Source organism: Microcaecilia unicolor, chromosome 4 (assembly GCF_901765095.1).
Source record: "Microcaecilia unicolor chromosome 4, aMicUni1.1, whole genome shotgun sequence".
NCBI lineage: Eukaryota > Metazoa > Chordata > Amphibia > Gymnophiona > Siphonopidae > Microcaecilia > Microcaecilia unicolor.
Window position 1 is genome coordinate 5663402 of NC_044034.1, and position 19882 is coordinate 5683283.

Here is a 19882-nt window from a genome sequence, read left to right on the forward strand (position 1 = left end):
ATTGCTGCCTGGTTAATGCGTGAGACCTTACCACTAAGTCAATGGGTTGCAGTAACGTCTCAAGCCCAAAATAGACTTGTGGCCAAAAAAAAGGACCTTTTTTGCAGGTGCGCTGAAAAATGAGACCTGCGTGCGTCCAATACACTCATCTACACCAGCGCACGCCACTTCTCGGCACACCTTAGTAAAAGGACCCCTTAGAGTACTGTGTACAGTACTGGAGACGGCATCTCCAAAAAGATGTAAACCAATGTTGGGTATTATTAGGAAAGGTATGGAAAACAGGTGTGAGGATGTTATAATGCCATTGTATCGCTCCATGGTGAGACCGCACCTTGACTATTGTGCTCAATTTTGGTCGCTGCATCTCAAGAAAGATATAGTAGAACACGGGTAAAGGTGCAGCGAAGGGCAACAAAAATGATAGCGGGGATGGGGCGACTTCCCTATGAAGAAAGACTAAGGAGGCTAGGGCTTTTCAGTTTGGAGAAGAGACGGCTGAAGGGAGACATGATAGAGGCATATAAAATAATGAGTGGAGTGGAACAGGTGGATGTGAAGCGTTTGTTCACGCTTTCCAAAAATACTAGGACTAGGGGGCATGCGATGAAACTACAGTGTAGTAAATTTAAAACAAATCGGAGAAACATTTTCTTCACCCAACGCATAATTAAACTCTGGAATTCATTGCCGGAGAACGTGGTGAAGGCGGTTAGCTTGGCAGAGTTTAAAAAGGGGTTAGACGGTTTCCTAAAGGACAAGTCCATAGACCGCTACTAAATGGACTTGGGAAAAATCTACAATTCCAGGAATAACATGTATAGAATGTTTGTACATTTGGGAAGCTCGCCAGGTGCCCTTGGCCTGGATTGGCCGCTGTCGTGGACAGGATGCTGGGCTCGATGGACCCTTGGCCTTTTCCCAGTGTGGCATTACTTATGTACTTAAGTTAGAGTCAGTCCATTGGGGGGCTACCAAAATAGTCAGTGGTCTTCATCATAAAGCAAATGGAGACAGACTTAGAGATCTCAATATGGAAGAAAAGCAGGAGAGAGGAGCTATGATAGAGGCATTTAAATACCTCCGTAGTATAAATACACAGGAAGTGCAGGGCTTTTTTTGAGGGGGTACTTGGGAGTACTGAGTACCGGCACCTTTTCCATTGTCTGTTAAAAGTGACCTATGGACCCCAAGTTTTAATGAAAGAGCTCAGACTCTACACACCAATTCTGCCTTGCCATAGATTCTGTGACTGGTTACAGGGGGCCTGGCTATTGTGGGGTGGGTCCCTCAGTTATCACCCCACCCCTGAAGGGTGGCCTAGCATTTGAGTACCGGCACCTTTTTTGCTAGAAAAAAAATGCACTGAGGAAGTGAGTCTCTTTCAATGGAAAGGAAGGGTCTTGAACAAGGAGGCATATGAGGAAGGCAGTGGCGTAGCTATGTGGGGGCCACAGGGGTCTGGGCCCCCCAAATTTCCTCTGGACCACTGGTTTTGCTGGTGGGGGTTCCCAACCCTTGCTAGCTGAAGTCTTATCCAGCGCCGGTCTCTGGCGCCGCCTCGTTGCCTGCCCTGCTCTGTCTTCCCCTCATGTCTGGCACGCTCCTTTTAGTGCTGGGCATAAGGGGAAGACAGAGCAGGGCAGGCAACGCGGTAGCACTGGAAACCGGAGCTGGGCAACGCTTCAGCCCCCACCAGCCAAGATATTTGATGCGGCAGTGGGTGGGAAGCAGCAGGGGGTGGCAGAACAAAATGTGCTCCCCCCCACCTCGGGCTCTGGCTCCCTCCCACCGTGAAGTCTGGCTACGCCCCTGGAGGAAGGTGAAACGGGTCAAACTCAGGAATAAACTAAGGAAAGGGTGGTGTGGACGTGCAGAATGACCTCCCAGTGGAGGTGGTGGAGAGGATTTCAGTATCAGAATTCATGAAAGCATGGGACGTGCACAGAGGATATCTATGGGAGAGGAAGGGATAATGGAGATTAGTAAATGGTATGGATGAGGCCATATCGAATTTATGTGCCATCATGTTCCGTTCTCTTTACTTCAGCCCTAGTTTTCAGCACTATAGTTCCTGCCTCTAAGGAACTCCCCAAGCATCTTCCCACCCTCCCCAGAGATAAGCACCCAAGTGTCTGGGTCCAGTAATCACCAGAGGACGGGGAATCTGAACCCAGAACTGTCCTAACTTCATGAAGCCTGCCACAGAAGTACGTCACTGAATGTTCATCTCATACTCTTGTTCCCTCTCTGTTGCAGAACCTCTCTGGGCAGCAAAGTTCCAGTTAATGGAATAGATTTCGCGTACAATACCTGTGATTCCGCCTTCACAGCGAAATTGACGTGGAAGAATTGTTCTGCCATCTCTGACTGCGGATCCTTGGAACTCAACTGGGTTGGTGCTCGCAAGCGGTTACGGTAGTAAACGGTGGGTCCCATGAATCCGTTTATTCCACTAACAAAGTTAGATCCCCCCAATACAAAATGGCCATGTGTGTCATCCAGGAGAACATTTTCTATAAACCTAGGGAAGATCAGGCAGAGCAGAGAAAACATCAGATGGCCCCAGAATCAGAGTGAGACATTAAAATCACTACTACCACTAATTAGGGTTACCATATGGCTCCAGAAACAGGAGGAAACATTGATCCAGTCGGGGTTTTGCTTCCATTGAAAGTAAAATGTATATTATCACTCTTTGTTTATTATCATAGATGCTGATATATTTCAACTGTTTAGATTGATTTAGTAGACTACCCTACGCGATTTTAATAATATCTACTGTTTACATACCATACAGATTTGTTGTTAAAGCTATATTTCCATCTCTCTGCATAGGCATTGAATCTACACCACACGCATTTTACAGTGTTTCTCTTTGGTGAGAACCCAGTTTTTTACGTTTCAGAATTATTTAAATAGTTCAATAATAGGAGAATTAATAATCAATTATTATTTATGATACCTTATTTTTGCAAAATATTATGATGAATTATTTACAAACATTCTTTAGTAACAATATAGTGAATTATTGAATATATCTTTGATAGACACTGGTACAACCTGTAAACTAATAATGTTTGAAATTCTTTAATTCATAAAAAACATCAAACATATAAAAGGCGAGTGTCGTACTCACTTCGCAAATGCGCAGTAGAGACTTCCCTCTCTGCCCCGCCCCTGCATCAATACGTGATGAGGGGGGCGGGACAGAGCGGGAAGTCTCTACTGCGCATGCCGCAGACTTACTCGCAACCGCTCTGCCCTCCCCCTCCCCCCCCCCCGAGGTCACTGCTACCGCTCCCCCCACCCGGAGTCGCCGCCACCGTCGCCCCTCCACCTGGCCCGAGCACTGTCTTTCTTATTGAACTTACATCGCACCACGCAGACGCAGCAGGCACATCAGCAAAGCTGACGTCGGGACGGGCTTCCTTCTCTGCCTGTGTCCCGCCCTCGCCGCGTTACGTCACACGAGGGCGGGACACAGGCAGAGAAGGAAGCCCGTCCCGATGGCAGCTTTGCTGATGTGCCTGCTGCGTCTGCGTGGTGCGATGTAAGTTCAATAACAGACAGAGCTCGGGCCGGGGGGGGCCTCGGAACCCCCCCCCCCCCCATTCCAAAACTAGCCCGTTTACACGGGCTCAACGGCTAGTATATATATATTTCTTTGTAAAGATTGTCCTATGACATTTTTAATTATTTATTTGTGGAATTCTGTATATGTTTCATTGCTTTTTAATTCATTACTATTAAGTAATGTAGTATGTTTTGTTTCCTTTTTTAAATAATGAGTCTATAATATTTTTGATGTTTTATCTTTTAATTGTTATCTATTACTTATTCCAGAAATGTAAATGTCTAGATCACCTATTTATGTATATATACATTTATGTGGTTGTCTTTATTTATTTTCTATTGTCAGACCCCTGAAGCAGGCGTTGTTTAACGCCGAAACACGGCCGGTGTCGGGTCATTAATAAAGAACTTGAATCGTCCCAGTCTTGAAGGCCCAGTGTTACTTTTTTTGGTTTGTTGTTCTCCTTTTTCTGGAGCCATATGGTAACCCTACCACTAATCATTTCTATAGCGCTACTAGATGCATGCATCACTGTACACATGACATGCATGTACAATCTAAGTTTTTGTACCGGAGGCATTGGGGGGTTAAGTGCCTTGCCCAGGGTCACAGAGAGCTGCAGTGGGAATTGTGCCCAGTTCCCTAGGATTGCAGTCTACTGCACTAACCATTAGGCTACTCCTCCACCTCCTCCCAAACTGAAGTGAACGTCTCTTGGGACTGGGTATCACATTATAGAGCCAGCCCTTCCATCTTCAGTCACCAGTTCAGCTTCAGATCAGCGGTGGCTGAAAGGCTAGTGTGGAAGGAATTGGTGGCCTCCAAATCCATCATCACAAATTGCTAGCTATACATTAGAGATAGGTGTAATGTGGGAACGGAACATGACAAGAGAGAGGAGAAAAGACAAATGGACAGCAGGCACTGGAAAGAGAATTAGCAGAAGAAAGCAGAAAAGAGAAACTGGGACCAACAAGATGGAAAAATAAAATGCACCGAAAACAAAGATAGAAAAATGCATTTTACTTTGAATTTATTAAATGGAATATGTTAGCTTTGGGATATGTGCATTACAGATGTTTTTGTATTGTGTTCAAACAGCTGATTTTTTTTTTTTTTGGGGGGGGGGGGAGATTGAGCCCAAAAATGGTAGGCACCAAATTTTCTCTACACCCTCCTCCCGTGCCTTCTGCCCCCCCTCCACCTGGATGCAAAATATAAATACTTCAGTTAGCAGGGAGCACCCACAAATGGGAACCCCAAACCCCAACAGCTGTAGACCTCCTCCGCTCTAATGGCCGGAGCTCTCAAAGTTCTGCAGCTGCTGTTCCCAAGCTTCTACTACCACTGCTGCCCCCACCCCCCCCCCACCCCCAATGCAAGCATGAAAGCTGAGCATGTAAGTGAGGGCATTGGTAGCAGATTGGGACTAACACCGCCAGTTGCAGGGTTGTCGTACTGGAGGAGGAGGTGATCTTCAGCTGGCGGGGCTTGGGGATCATGGTTACATCACTGACTGTGTTCAGTAGAAAATGAAGTGCATTTCTGGTTTTATTTCTCCAGTGTTGCAGTACTTGCTGAGTTTAATGTCTTGGGGTTCCCAGTTCAATTTCGGTCTTCATATTTCTATTACTAATTTGTGATCCTTTGTTCTATATTAGGTGAAGGTCTGCCAGTATTTTGAGTGTGAAGAAGTCATTGAAGTTTGTTGTATGTGTGGTAGCAACGGCCAGAGGGAAGATCAGGGGAGGGGCAGGGCGGAGAGGGGATCAGGGGGCCCCCTCTTTAATTTCTGCCCTGGACCCATCATGTCTTACGCCGTTCCTGATTCTATGGCTGACATAAGTGTTCGTACTTAACCACATAGATTTGCTCTATGCAAAGAGTTTGATCAGGAGCCCAAATTAGGAGCTAGATTTAGAAAAATTGGATAACAAAATGGCAGCACACAACATGCAGTAAAACATGTGGAGACGAGGACTGTGTCCGAATTTAAGAAAGTGTGGGACAAGCACGTGGAATCCCTTAGGAAGAGGAAGAGTTAGGGGTTACTGAGAATGGGCCATTTGGCCTTTATCTGCCGTCATGTTTCTAGGTTGGCGCTGGATGTCTCAGCGTCACCTGAAACTAAACATGACCAAGACTGAGCTTCTCATCTTTCCCCCTAAACCAACCTCTCCTCCTCCCCCATTCTCTATTTCTGTGGATAACACTCTCATCCTTCCTGTCTCATCAGCTCGTAACCTTGGGGTCATCTTCGACTCCTCCCTCTCCTTCTCTGCACATATTCAGCAGACTGCTAAAAACCTGTCGTTTCTTTCTCTATAGTATCACCAAAATTCGCCCTTTTCTTTCTGAGCACACTACCAGAGCCCTCATCCATACTCTTATCACCTCTCGCTTAGACTATTGCAACTTGCTTCTCACAGGTCTCCCACTAAGCCATCTCTCTCCTCTTCAATCTGTTCAAAATTCTGCTGCACGACTAATATTCCGCCAGTGTCGTTATGCTCATATTAGCCCTCTCCTCAAGTCACTTCACTGGCTTCCTATCCGTTTCTGCATACAGTTCAAACTCCTCTTATTGACCTATAAGTGCATTCACTCTGCAGCTCCTCAGTACCTCTCCACTCTTATCTCTCCTAACATTCCTCCCCGGGAACTCCGTTCACTGGGTAAATCTCTCTTATCTGCACTCTTCTACTCCACTGCTAACTCCAGACTCCGTTCCTTTTATCTTGCTGCACCATATGCCTGGAATAGACTTCCTGAGCCGGTACGTCAAGCTCCATCTCTGACCGTCTTCAAATCTAAGCTAAAAGCCCACCTTTTTGATGCTGCTTTGAACTCCTAACCCTTATTCACTTTGTTCAGAACCCTTATTTTATCATCCTCACCTTAATATTCCCTTATCTCTTGTTTGTGTTGGAATGTAATTGTATTTTACATGCATTGCCTGTCACCTATTATTTCTCTGTGATTACTCTGTGACCTCTGATGTGAATTACTTAGAGAGGTCACACAGCTATGCAACTTCCTGTTGGGGTTAGACACAGCACATGCAGCACATGGAGCACATGGAGCTCATGATCTCTCCTAACCTGAGAGGATCTATGGTGGTGTGAGCATCCATTACCATCTAAGCACATGGAAGGAGCTGATAATACAAATGTATAGTAATATGTATATATAAGCCTGTCTGATTATAATCTAACTGCAAACTGTGAGTAAACAGATGTTTTGTTACTTCAACTTTAAAGTGACTCAGCAGTGAATTATTCAGGGGTGAATGAGAGAGAGATGAAGAAAGAAATTAACATTTCTAAAGCTGAAGCTGTGTGTACTAAAATCTGCTAATTATTTACTACAAATAATCCAACAGTTTGTCCTGTTTGTCTGTCCTAATTAGATTGTAAGCTCTGTCGAGCAGGGACTGTCTCTTCATGTTCAAGTGTACAGTGCTGCGTACGTCTAGTAGCGCTTTAGAAATGATAAGTAGTAGTAGCAGTTATTTACAGTAGATCTCACTTTATTTAACGAGATCTAATAGCTGATAACACACATTAGTAAATCTAGATTCCACCAGGGCACTAACAGAGAGAGTCAGAAATTGGAAAGCTTTCACCTTTTCCCTCTAAAATGATGGGGTTCTTAGATATCTTGAGCAGTAGGGCCGCTGCCTGATACCAGCTCACAGGAGTTGCTCAGCCAGGCCTGGGTTTACCCCCCTCAGTGCAGTGATGTGTTGTCTTCACTTCCCTTAGGAGAGAGGGAGCAGGACTCTATTTATGTATGCGGTAAAACCCGGCTTGGCTCGGCCTGCTCAGGACCCTGGACTTACTTGTAAATTGTACTTTGCTGCTGTTCCTCGCAGACCAGTTTCAGGTTTGCCTGGAAAAAAAAAAAAAGTTGCAAATGGGTCAAGTTCCAGTTACAAATCCGAATCTGAGAACCAGTGTGAACAGGACTTCTTCGGCCCCTGTCCACATTGCAGCCCCTGTCCCAATCCAGCTTCATTAAATACCAGCAGCTCAGAAAGAGCAAATGTCCACACTCCAGGCCCATGAAAACCGGTCTCCAAAGCTGCTGAATCCTAAGTCTTAAAACTGTTTTCCCAACACAACCATTTACCAGAAGTGTAAGACCTGTCGTTTCTTTCTTTACAACATCCATAAAATCCGCCCCTTTCTTTACGAGCACTCTACCAAAACCCTCATCCACACCCTTGTCACCTCTCATTTAGACTACTGCAATCTGCTTCTTGCTGGCCTCCCACTTAGTCACCTCTCCCCTCTCCAATCGGTTCAAAACTCTGCTGCCCGTCTCGTCTTCCGCCAGGGTCGCTTTACTCATACTACGCCTCTCTTCAAGTCGCTTCACTGGCTCCCTATCCGTTTTCGCATCCTGTTCAAACTTCTTCTACTAACCTATAAATGTACTCACTCTGCTGCTCCCCAGTATCTCTCCACACTCGTCCTTCCCTACACCCCTTCCCGTGCACTCCGCTCCATGGATAAATCCTTCTTATCTGTTCCCTTCTCCACTACTGCCAACTCCAGACTTCACGCCTTCTGTCTCGCTGCACCCTACGCCTGGAATAAACTTCCTGAGCCCCTACGTCTTGCCCCAATCCTTGGCCACCTTTAAATCTAGACTGAAAGCCCACCTCTTTAACATTGCTTTTGACTCGTAACCACTTGTAACCACTCGCCTCCACCTACCCTCCTCTCCTCCTTCCTGTACACATTAATTGATTTGATTTGCTTACTTTATTTTTTGTCTATTAGATTGTAAGCTCTTTGAGCAGGGACTGTCTTTCTTCTATGTTTGTGCAGCGCTGCGTACGCCTTGTAGCACTATAGAAATGCTAAATAGTAGTAGTAGTAAAGTGTGGACACACTGGCCCACTTTAATCTAATTTCATTATAGAATTTATAATCTGCTTTAAAACATATAAACCACTCCAGTTCACTCCCATCAACTCAATTCTTCACCACCATACGTCTACCATCAATAACTTAATTCATATCAAATTTTCCTTTTTCTTTCTCTTTGTGACCTCAGTTGTGCACACCGTCAAAAATCAATAGTGACGATGGAACCTGCACATATTTCTTCACCGGTTCACATTTTTCATACTTCATTTATAAATTTACTTCTTCATGTATTTATTTATTGTATTTCTTTCTTTATTTATTTATTTATTTTAGATCTGCGCATTGGTGCACAAAATCATCTATGGAGAAGCCCCTTCCTATATGGACACTCTCATTAACCTGCCGCCCAGGAATTCCCGACGGTCGGCCCGCTCGTACCTCAATCTCCACTACCCGGTTCCTTGTGGCCTCAAATATAGGACCGTCTATGGTTCCTCTTTCCCTTATGTCAGCACTCAAATGTGGAACGGGCTGCCTCGAGAGGTCAAATTCACTCCTGATCACCCGACCTTTAAGAAGCAACTCAAGACCTTCCTTTTTGGCAGAGCATATGCTCTTAGCCCTTCTGGTGCCCCGCCCTTCTAACCCAGGGCTCTCTCTGTGATAATTTATCACCTCCCCTCTCTTCCTTTCCTCCTCAGTTTTTTCTTTCTCCCTCTTGTGACCTGTATTTTGTACTATTGTTTGCTTATTAACTACTAGCCGTTGAGCCCGTAAAAACGGGCTGGTATTGGGGTTTTCCTTCCTTCCTTCCTTCCCCCCTCCCTCCCTACCCGCGAGGTCGCCACCGCTACCGTTCCCCCCCCCCCCCCCGGAGTTGCCGCCATCCCTCCACCCGGCCCGGGCCCTCTCTCTCTCCGCTACTAAACTTACACATCCATTCGCCGGAACGCAGCATGCACATCAGCTGAGCTGCCGTCGGCCCTTCCTTCTCTGCCTGTGTCCCGCCCTCCTGTGACGTAACGTCAGCGAGGGCGGGACATAGGCAGGGAAGGAAGGCCTACGGCAGCTCAGCTGATGTGCATGCTGCGTTCCGGCGAATGGATGTGTAAGTTTAGTAGCGGAGAGAGGGCCCGGGCCGGGTGTATGTGGGGGGGGGGTAACGGTAGCGGCGACCTCGGGTTGGCAGGTGCGGTATCAACCTCGGCGGCGCAGTTTCCCTCTCTGTCCCGCCCTCGTCATCACGTATTGACGCGGGGGCGGGACAGAGAGGGAAGTCTCTACTGCGCATTTGCGACTGAGTCGGTCACTCGCCATTTATATGTTTGATTGTACGCCACATTGAGCCTGCCCTTGGGTGGGAATACCGTGGGATATAAATGTCATAAATAATATACTTTATATCTTATTTATATTCTCAAATACTCATCTTAGCAGCCAGCGACAGCCAGAGGAAGAGCAAATCCTGTTCTGGGAGCAGAAATTCTTGTCCAAGGATTGGAACACAAGCTGCCCACTTACCAGAGCTCCATCCAGTCGTAGTTCCAGCAGGCACCAATCGTGCAGAGGTACGGTGAAACTGCTTGGAACGCTACGGCCTGTCGGGAAGTCAGCACCATCTGCACGTGTTACATAACCTGGAAGCCAGCGAGGCAGAAAAAGCATTAAAGTAAAAGAAATTCCTTTTTTTTTTTTTTCATTTAAATGGATAACTTTGGCCTTTCAATCACTAACAGGTGAATTTTTCGAAACAGAAGGACGCCCATCTTCTGACACAAATAGGGAGATGGGCATCCTTCTCTCAGGGTCACCCAAATCGGCATAATCGAAAGCTGATTTTGGGCGTCCTCAAATGCTTTCCGTCGCGGGGATGACCAAAATTCACGGGGGAGGGTCTGCACCGTACCGAAGGCAGGGACTGGGACGTGATTAAGAGATGGAGCAGTGGCGTAGCCAGACTGCTGATTTTGGGTGGGCCTGAACCCAAAAGTGGGTGGGCACAAAATTTTCTCTATACCCCCCTCCCCCAGCAAAGTTTAGTCACGCTAATCAGATGCATTTGTCACACAGGGTAAAGTGCTGCTTTTCAGTGCATCAGATTTCAGAAAATTTATTTAATAGCCTAACACCCTTTTCAATGAGCTTTCAGAGGCCAAAACCTCCTGCCTCAGGTCAGTATAATGCTGTTACGGTATCCTCGCCTGACCTAAGGAAGGAAGTATTGGTCTCTGAAACTTTATTAACACCATATTACTTATCCTAATAAAATATTTTCTTACCTTTGTTGTATGGCCATTTACTTTTTCTCATTGTGTCGCTCCCAGTCTCTAGATTCTGCTTTCCTGTCGTTTTTCGCTTAACTCTTCTGCCAGGGTTTCCTGGCCATTTCTCATTTTTCTCTCCTTTTCTTTGCTTTCCTTCAATATTTTTCTGCCTCTCTCTCTCTGTCCTGATTTAATTCATTCTTACTATCCATTCTTTATATTTCCTTCATCTACTTATGGCTTTTCATCTTTTTCTCACCCTTGTTCTCCCCATGCCCCTTCCTCTTATTCTCAGTCTTTCACTTACTCTCCTTTTCCATGCAGCAGCCTCTCCTCTTTCTCTCCCCATCCTTCCAGTCTCCTCTCTCTCGCCCCATCCTTCCAGTAGTCTCCCCTCTTTCTTTCTGCATCCTTCCGTCCAGGTGTCCACCTTTCTCCCTACCCTTCCATCCAGCGTCTTCCCTCTTTCTCTCCCCATCCTTCCATCCATCTATCCTCTCTCCTGATCCTTCCATCTAATGTCTCTCTCTCTCCCTACTTTCTAACCAGTGTCTCGTATCACTCTACCCTTTTCTGTTCAGTGTCCCTTCTCTCTCCAATCCTTCCAGTCTCTCCCCTTTCTCTCTGCATCCTTCCAGTCTCTCCCCTTCTCTCCCCATCCTTCCATCCATGAGTCCCTCTCCCCCACCATCCGTTTTCCCTCTCTCTCTCCCCATCCTTCCATGTTTTCCCTCTTTCTCCCATCCTTCCATGTTTTCCCTCTTTCCTCCCATCCTTCCATGTTTTCCCTCTTTCTCTGCCATCCTTCCATCTGTTTTCCCTATTTTCTCCCCATCCTTCCATGTTTTCCCTCTTTCTCCCCATCCCTTCCATGTTTTCCCTCATTCTCTGCCATCCTTCCATCTGTTTTCCCTCTTTTCTCCCCATCCTTCCAGTTTTCCCTCTTTCTCCCCATCCTTCCATGTTTTCCCTCATTCTCTGCCATCCTTCCATCTGTTTTCCTTTTCTCCCATCCTTCCATGTTTCCCTCTTTCTCCCATCCTTCCATGTTTTCCTCATTCTCTGCCATCTTCCATCTGTTTCCCTCTTTTCTCCCCATCCTTCCATGTTTTCCCTTTTCTCCCCATCCTTCCATGTGTTTCCCTCATTCTCTGCCATCCTTCCATCTGTTTCCCCTCTTTTCTCCCCATCCTTCCATGTTTTCCCTCTTTCTCCCCATCCTTCCATCGTTTTCCCTCTTTTTCTCCCATCCTTCCATGTTTCCCTCTTTTCTTCGACGAGGGCCCGCCCTGTATGCCAGCGCCAGCTCCCATTGACGGCCACTGCTGCTTTTCCTGTTGAGCAGCAGGGCGGCGCTACAAAAAGAAGAAGCGCTAACGGCGCTAAGGACGAGAAATGTTTAAAAAAAAAAAAAGCGCGGCACCGGCAGGCACTGTCTCGGCAGCCTTGAGGCATTGGCTGCTGAGGCATGGCTGCTGGCTCGCAGGCTCCTCCCCCAGCCAGGCCCACCCGTAGCTACGCCCCTGGATGGGAGTCCTCGGCCGATAATGGAAAAAAGAAGGGCGTCCCTGACGAGCATTTGGCCGACTTTACTTGGTCCATTTTGTTTCACGACCAAGCCTTGAAAAGGTGCCCCAAACTGACCAGATGACCACCGGAGGGAAGCAGGGGATGGACCTCACCCTACTCCCCCAGTGGTCACCAACCCCCTCCCACCCTAAAAAAAAATATGTTTGTGCCAGCCTCTATGCCAGCCCTCAAATGTCCTATACCCAGCTCCATCACAGCACCTATGCAGGTCCCGGGATGCAATTTTAGTGGGTACTGCCAGTGCACTTCAGGCAGGCGGACCCAGGCCCATCCCCCCCTACCAGTTACACTTGTGGTGGTAAATGTTGAGCCATCCACAAACCCCACCAAAACCCACTGTACCCACATGTAGGTGCCCCCCTTCACATCCTTAGGGCTATGATAGTGGGTGTATAGTTTGTGGGGAGTGGGTTTGGGGGGTGGTTGGGAGGCTCTCAGCAGCTATGCAGCTGGGCACAACCCTTGTCGCCCCCCCTCTGACGTCCACTTGCAGTGCCCCCTAGTGTGCCCGGTTGGTGTCCTGGGCATATTTTGGGGGGACCAGTGCATTACAAATGGTGGGCTCCTCCCAAGGACCCAAATAGCTTGGATTTGGTCATTTTTGAGATGGGCGTCCTCGGTTTCCGTTATCGACGAAAACCAGGGACGACCATCTCAAAAATGACCTAAGGACAACCATCTCTAAGGTTGACCTAAATTTCATGATTTGGGCGTCCCCGACCGTATTATCGAAACGAAAGATGGACGCCCATCTTGTTTCAATAATACGGGTTGCCCCGCCCCGCCCCTTTACAGGGCCGTTCTGCGAGGATGCCCTCATGACAACCTTGGGCGCCCCGTTCGATTATGCCCCCTCTAACGGGCCCTTTTACTAAGCCGTGGCAAAAAGTGGACTGCAACAGTGCAAGCACGTCTTTTTTGCTGCGTGGGGCCAGTTTTTGCCGCATCCCGGAAAAAGGGCCTTTTTTAAGGGGCCAAAAAAGGATGTGCGGCAAATAAAACCAGCACTTGACCATTTTCAGCCCGAGACCTTACCGTCACCCATTGACTTAGCGGTAAGGTTCTGACACAGTACCTAGGCGGTAGGCATACAGCCCGCATCCACTGACATTTACCGCTGGGTAAGCGCCACACGGTAGAAAATAGAAATATTCTACCGCATGTTTTCGGTGCTCCAAATTCAGAATTACCACCAGCGGCATGCAGTAGCGGACGCTTACACAGATTTGCGTACAGGGATGTGAGTTGGTCCTTTACGTGCCTTTGTAAAAGGGCCCCTAAAGAAATCGTAAATGGTGGTACTAGTCATCTAGGCGTAGTAGAAATGGCCTTGTAGAATACCGTGTTCTGAAGGTGCCGGTGGGTTCACGGAAGGTCGGAGCACAAAACAAGACACGTAAACTGTAGCTTCTTTCATTTACACAGCTTCTGACCAACATCTTCACACAGGATTTACACTAGCAATGGGTGATCGGGCTGTAAACGTAGAGAATTTTTCTGCCACCGCATTAGAATTCTATGAAGAATGGGCTTGACATAGGCACTGCCTAGGCTCTTATCCTAGCACCCCAGTTCTAGAATTACAGTGGTACCTCGGTTTTCATGACATCGGTTTTCATCGGTTTCAGATTTCGCCAATTTTTTCTGCAAAAAATTTGTCTCGGATTCGTTGGTTGCCTTGGATTTCGTCGGCGGCCCACGTGATCTCGCTGCTAATTTTGCGAAAACAAAGGGCGACCCATGCGTTCCTGCTCAGTGTGGCGTGTTTCTCGTTACGTGAGCATCACCCCACGCGTCTAGCCAAACAATTCCATATCGAAATAATTGCCTCGGTTTTCGCTGGTTTCGGATTTCGCTGATTGTTTTGGAGGATTATCGACAAAAACCGAGGTACCACTGTACTCTCATTATGAACAAATTTATCCATTTAATTTAGAAAATTTTAGGGGCAGAGCTAAAATTATCTGTTGAGTGGCGATGTTCGGCCTTTCACAGGCGGATTTATTTATCCAGATCTAGATGATATCAATTGAATAGATAAGATACGGAGGGTAACTTTAGGGCAGGTCACCGAGGTTGGGAGTCTCAGAGTTGGTGCCTTTTGTGAGTTAATTTTATTAAGACACATAAGCACCTGCTTTCTTCCTAACATTTTCCATGAAACGCGCAGGAATCGCAGCTCACATGCAGCCCCGTTGCATTCACACCTGCTCAGGAGGGCAGACTCGACGTTGCAGCCAGGACGGCGTTAAGTGCCAGAGTTTACAAAACTGGAGTGAAGGGAGGCCCAAAAAGGAGCCAAGTTATAACATTTTATTTATTTGTTGCATTTGTATCCCACATTTTCCCACCTTTTTGCAGGCTCAATGGGCTTACATAGTTCCGTTTACGGCGTTAGCTGGTTCCGGTCTGAACAAATACAATGTGTAACGAATACACAAGGTGTGTTGTGGTAGAATGAGGTACATATGTGATAGCTATAATTGGGGGGAAATTAGAAAGGGGGAGGAAGAGTCAGGTAATGTCCATTACGGTCTTTGGTTACGTTATGTCGTAGGTATCCAAGTATTCTGAACAGGTCTTCATTAGTGTTTTCCGGAAATTTAGGTGGTTGAGCGTAGTTTTTATGCTTTTGGCAATGCGGTCCATAGTTGTGCGCTTAAAAAGCTGGTTGCATAGGTGGATTTGTATTGAGTCCTTTGCTGCTTGGGTAGTGGAGGTTTAGGTATGATCGTGCTGATTTTGTGGTGTTTCCGGATGGCAGGTCGATGAGGTCTGTCATGCATTCTAATTTGGGACTTGAAGAGGATTAAATGCCAGATAAGTGAGCACACTGGCCTCCTCTGTCACTTCTTCAAACCCCAGGTCCACATCAGTAGTTAGCTGAGGCAGAGAGAGGGAGGAGGCTGCAACCCTTTGGGGATCATGGGAGGGAGAGTATGCTCTGTTGGGGATGGGTGTGTGGGGAGAGTGGGGAGGGAGTGGGGCTGCAACCGTTTGGGGATGGGTGTGGGGGGGGGGAGGAGGAGAAGTGGAGGCTGCTACCATTCTGGGGTGGAGCCAGTTTCATATATGGTTTGAGCCAAAACCATGCAGCAGTTTTCAGCTGCAGATTCGAGTTTGGCCAAAACCGAAAAAAAAAAGTGGTTTCATTGCCCTCATGTCTGTAGAGAATTAAAAAAACAAGAAAACAAACTTTTAGTGGGTTCTGCTTTTTACTATCGCCATGTAACTGGTTAACTGAAACTTACTTTATTGTATAGAGGAGGAGGGTGTTAAAAAAAGATCCACTCTGGGTATCAAATATGCTAAGTACTGGAATTCGTTGCCAGAGAATGTGGTAAAGGCAGTTAGCTTAGCGGAGTTTTAAAAAGGTTTGGACGGCTTCCTAAAGGAAAAGCCATAGACCGTTATTAAGAAAATCCACTATTTCTGGGATAAGGAGTAAAATGTTTTTTTTTCCTTTTTTGGGATCTTGCCAGGTATTGTGACCTGGATTGGCCACTGTTGGAAACAGGATGCTGGGCTGATGGACCTTTGGTTTTCCCAGTATGGCAATACTTATGTACTTATGTACACCAGTGCTCCCAGTTACGCAAGTAACTTACAGAATTTAGGTGTTCGCACTTATATGAGGTTTATGCCACTGGACCTGCGGGAGTATAAATGTTAGGTAAAGCCAATATCAGGTTATGCCTAGTGTTTTATAAGGATCTGGGCACTGAGGTTCTGATATAGAATGGCTGGTACCAGGCATTCTCGGGGTGCCCAGTTCTAGAACCCCCCTCCCCCCCTTTCCTGACTCAAACCCTTAATCTGAATGGAATCTGTGCAGGTTGCAAAGAACAACTAACAAAGAAACTTCAGACCGCGCAGAACACAGCAGCCAGACTGATATTCGGAAAAGCAAAATGTGAAAGTGCCAAACCCTTCGCGAAAAACTGCATTGGCTTCCCACCAAGGACATATTGCCTTTAAGGTTTGCACTCTTGTCCACAGGGTTATTTATGGTGAAGCTCCTGGATGCATGTTGGGCCTCATAAAATTACCACCCAGAAACAGTACCAGCCTATCCCGAACTTATTAAATCTGCATTATCCAGACTCCAATGGACTTAGATACAATCAACTATGCATCCAGCTTTTCTTACATAAATACACAACTGGGAACGCTCTGCCCAAAACCGTGAGATCTGCCCATAACCATCTTAACTTCAGGAAACTACTGAGAACCAACTTGTTTAAGAAGGCTACCCCTCTGATCCAAATTAACTTCCTACTTCCTGCGACACAGCAAACTATGGACCGTACTAGACTTCTATCACTACCCCCTCTGTATTTCCTTGATGTTTATACTGATGTTTGTTACATGCTTAATACTGTACTATAAGTACATAAGTAATGCCATACTGGGAAAAGACCAAGGGTCCATCGAGCCCAGCATCCTGTCCACGACAGCGGCCAATCCAGGCCAAGGGCACCTGGCAAGCTTCCCAAACGTACAAACATTCTAGACATGTTATTCCTGGGATTTTGGATTTTCCAAGTCCGTTTAGTAGCGGTTTATGGACTTGTCCTTTAGGAAACCGCCCAACCCCTTTTTAAACTCTGCTAAGCTAACGCCTTCACCACTTTCTCTGGCAACGAATTCCAGAGTTTAATTATGCGTTGGGTGAAGAAACATTTTCTCCCATTTGTTTAAATGTACTACACTGTCGTTAATCGAATGTCCCCTAGTCCTAATATTTTGGAAAGCGTGAACAGACGCTTCACATCCACCTGTTCCACTCCACTCATTATTTTATATACCTCTATCATGTCTCCCCTCAGCCGTCTCTTCTCAAGCTGTATGCCCTAGCCTCCTTAGTCTTTCTTCATAGGGAAGTCGTCCCATCCCCGCTATCATTTTAGTCGCCCTTCGCTGCACCTTTTCCAATTTACTATATCTTTCTTGAGATGCGGCGACCAGAATTGAACACAATACTCAAGGTGCGGTCGCACCATGGAGCGATACAACATGTATGTATTTGTATTATTGAATTGGAGCCTACCTCTACGGTATGTGTAAGCCACATTGAGCCTGCAACTAAGTGGGATAATGTGGGATATAAATGTGTTAAATAAATAAAATAAACACACTGGTACAGAGGGACTGCTGGAAGTCTCCGGGGAAAGAACTAGCACAGCACTGGCAGCCTCCCTTGTGTATTGTTTTCTCACTCCTCTGTATATAGGTGACTCACCGCACTGGTCAGCAAGAGAGCAGGAGAGTCGTATTTCTGATTCCAGTCCAGTGGTACAGAAGGCCACAGAACCTCTCCGAACAGTGCTGGAGCAGGTACAACCAGATGCAGAAAGTGGAGCTGAAAGAAAAGAAAGATGACACAACGTGAACTCACACAATCAAAGCCTTGCTTATCTGTTACAGTGTGTTGCTTGGTGTGTCAGAAACTTGTTCAGAGCGAGTCGATTGCATGTATTGAAGACTGAGAGAGGGTGAAACAAAGTGACACAGCTGAAAAGGACTTGTCGTAAGTGTTTGCTGGGTGAATCAACTAAGAAACTCTTTGAAACAGAAAGACTGAAATAATTCCAGTCTTAGCCGATGTTGTTCTGCCCCCATTTGATTGGAGTCAGGCTTTGTTGTTTTTGTATATATTAGACATTGTTCAGGGGAAAGGGAAATTGGACTTAATATACTGCCTTCTGGTTTTTTGCAACTCCATTCAAAGCGGTTACATATATCAGGTACTTATTTTGTACCAGGGGCAATGGAGGGTTAAGTGACTTGCCAGAGTCACAAGGAGCTACAGTGGGAATCGAACTCAGTTCTCTCAGGATCAAAGTCCACTGCACTAACCACTAGGCTACTCCTCCACTCATATTCCACCACTAAGAGCCAACTTCATCAGTGATGTCACAATGGCTTGATTGCCCGATACTTGGCTCACTTCTGATATTGTGATGTCATAAGGGAAATGGACTTGATATACAGCCTTTCTGAGGTTTTTGCAACTCCATTCAAAGCGGTTTACATATATTCAGGTACTTATTTTGTACCAGGGGCTATGGAGGGTTAAGTGACTTGCCCAGAGTCACAAGGAGCTGCAGTGGGAATTGAACCCAGTTCCAGTTCCCCAGAATCAGAGTCGGCTGCACTAACCACTAGGCTACTCCTCCACTCATTATTCCACCAATAAGAGCCAACCTCATCAGTGATGTCACAATGGCTGATTGCCCGATACAGTTTCCCCAGGATCAAAGTCCACTGCACTAACACTAGGCTACTCCTCCACTCATTATTCCACCAATAAGAGCCAACCTCATCAGTGATGTCACAATGGCTTGATTGCCCGATACAGTTCCCCAGGATCAAAGTCCACTACACTAACATAGGCTACTCCTCCACTCATTCCACCATAAGAGCCAACCTCATCAGTGATGTCACAATGGCTGATTGCCTAGGCTACTCCTCCGCTCCACTATCAGCTTGTATTATCTTTAATTAGATAGCATGTCCCCTTGAACTACAAATCCTTCTTTCTTCCTTACTCAATCACTGCACACTACTAATTGTAACTGGTTATCCTGGAATGATATTGTCATAACAAACTATGTTAAGCCACATTGAGCCTGCAAATAGGTGGGAAAATGTGGGATACAAATGCAATACATAAATAAATAAATAAAATAGGCTGTTTCAGAGCCCATGTCCAGTTCTCTGTGCTCTTTCTTGGTTTGCCTTGTTCTCTGTGCATGCTGGCTAGCACAGGACTTCATTAGCAGCTCATATTTCCCCGAGGGTTTACAATCTAAGGGCCGTTTACTAATGTTTTCTCCAATTTTGTATCTATCAAAGAATGCTTGATAAATCAGAGCAGGGTAGATTTCCGTCGGGTACTGGAGCCCAGCGGGCAGATGATGTTGGTCACGTGGTTGGGGAATAAAAAATGCCCCCCTCGTCTCTGTACTGCGCCATCTTCTCTCACCTCTTCCCATGCTCTGCCTCCGTCTTCATACATAATAAGAACAGTGCACATAGAAGAATAATGGGGGCTTCAGGAGAGAGAGAGAGGGCTGTTGGCTGGGGGCGGGGTTTTTAATTTCTGAATTTCTAGTCTGTATTTCTTTGTGCAGTTTAGTAATTTAGGAATAAACATATGTTTTTTATGTGTTTGATACTACATGAAAAAAAATCCCTGGCCACTTTGCTCCTACAATCACTCCACCCCCAACCCCCACCCCGGCTGTCTGTGTGTACTAAGAAGGACTGTGCATATGAGTGCCTCAATACATTTAGCTGGGTCACTATTCAGCTGCTGCAGTCAGCAGCTTTGTTTAAATATCAGCCGCAGTGGCTAAAAATCATCCAGATATTCAACACCTCTACCTGGATAGTGCGCAGTGCTGAACTTGCACATACAGTGGTGACCGTGGCACTGACATTATCCAGACAGCAAAAGCACACCCTAGTTAGCCAGATATTTTTTCACTGAATGAATAATTAACTCTGGAACTCTTTGCCGGAAGATGTGGTAACAGTGGTTAGCATACCGGGGTTTTAAAAAGGTTTGA

The 19882-nt window shown here is 46.3% G+C and overlaps 1 protein-coding gene across 1 annotated transcript in view; it reads right to left on the bottom strand.

Annotated features, from left to right (window-relative positions):
* The window catches only part of LOC115468191 (protein sel-1 homolog 3-like), a 159108-nt gene that overhangs the window by 72660 nt on the left and 66566 nt on the right, over positions 1-19882 (bottom strand). The window contains exons 9-12 of the mRNA XM_030199729.1: positions 17551-17670; positions 9976-10091; positions 7419-7468; positions 2314-2524 (exon numbers count right to left, since the gene is read on the bottom strand). Of these exons, the coding sequence (XP_030055589.1) occupies positions 2314-2524; positions 7419-7468; positions 9976-10091; positions 17551-17670 (497 nt within the window). The remainder of the gene's footprint in view (positions 1-2313; positions 2525-7418; positions 7469-9975; positions 10092-17550; positions 17671-19882) is intronic.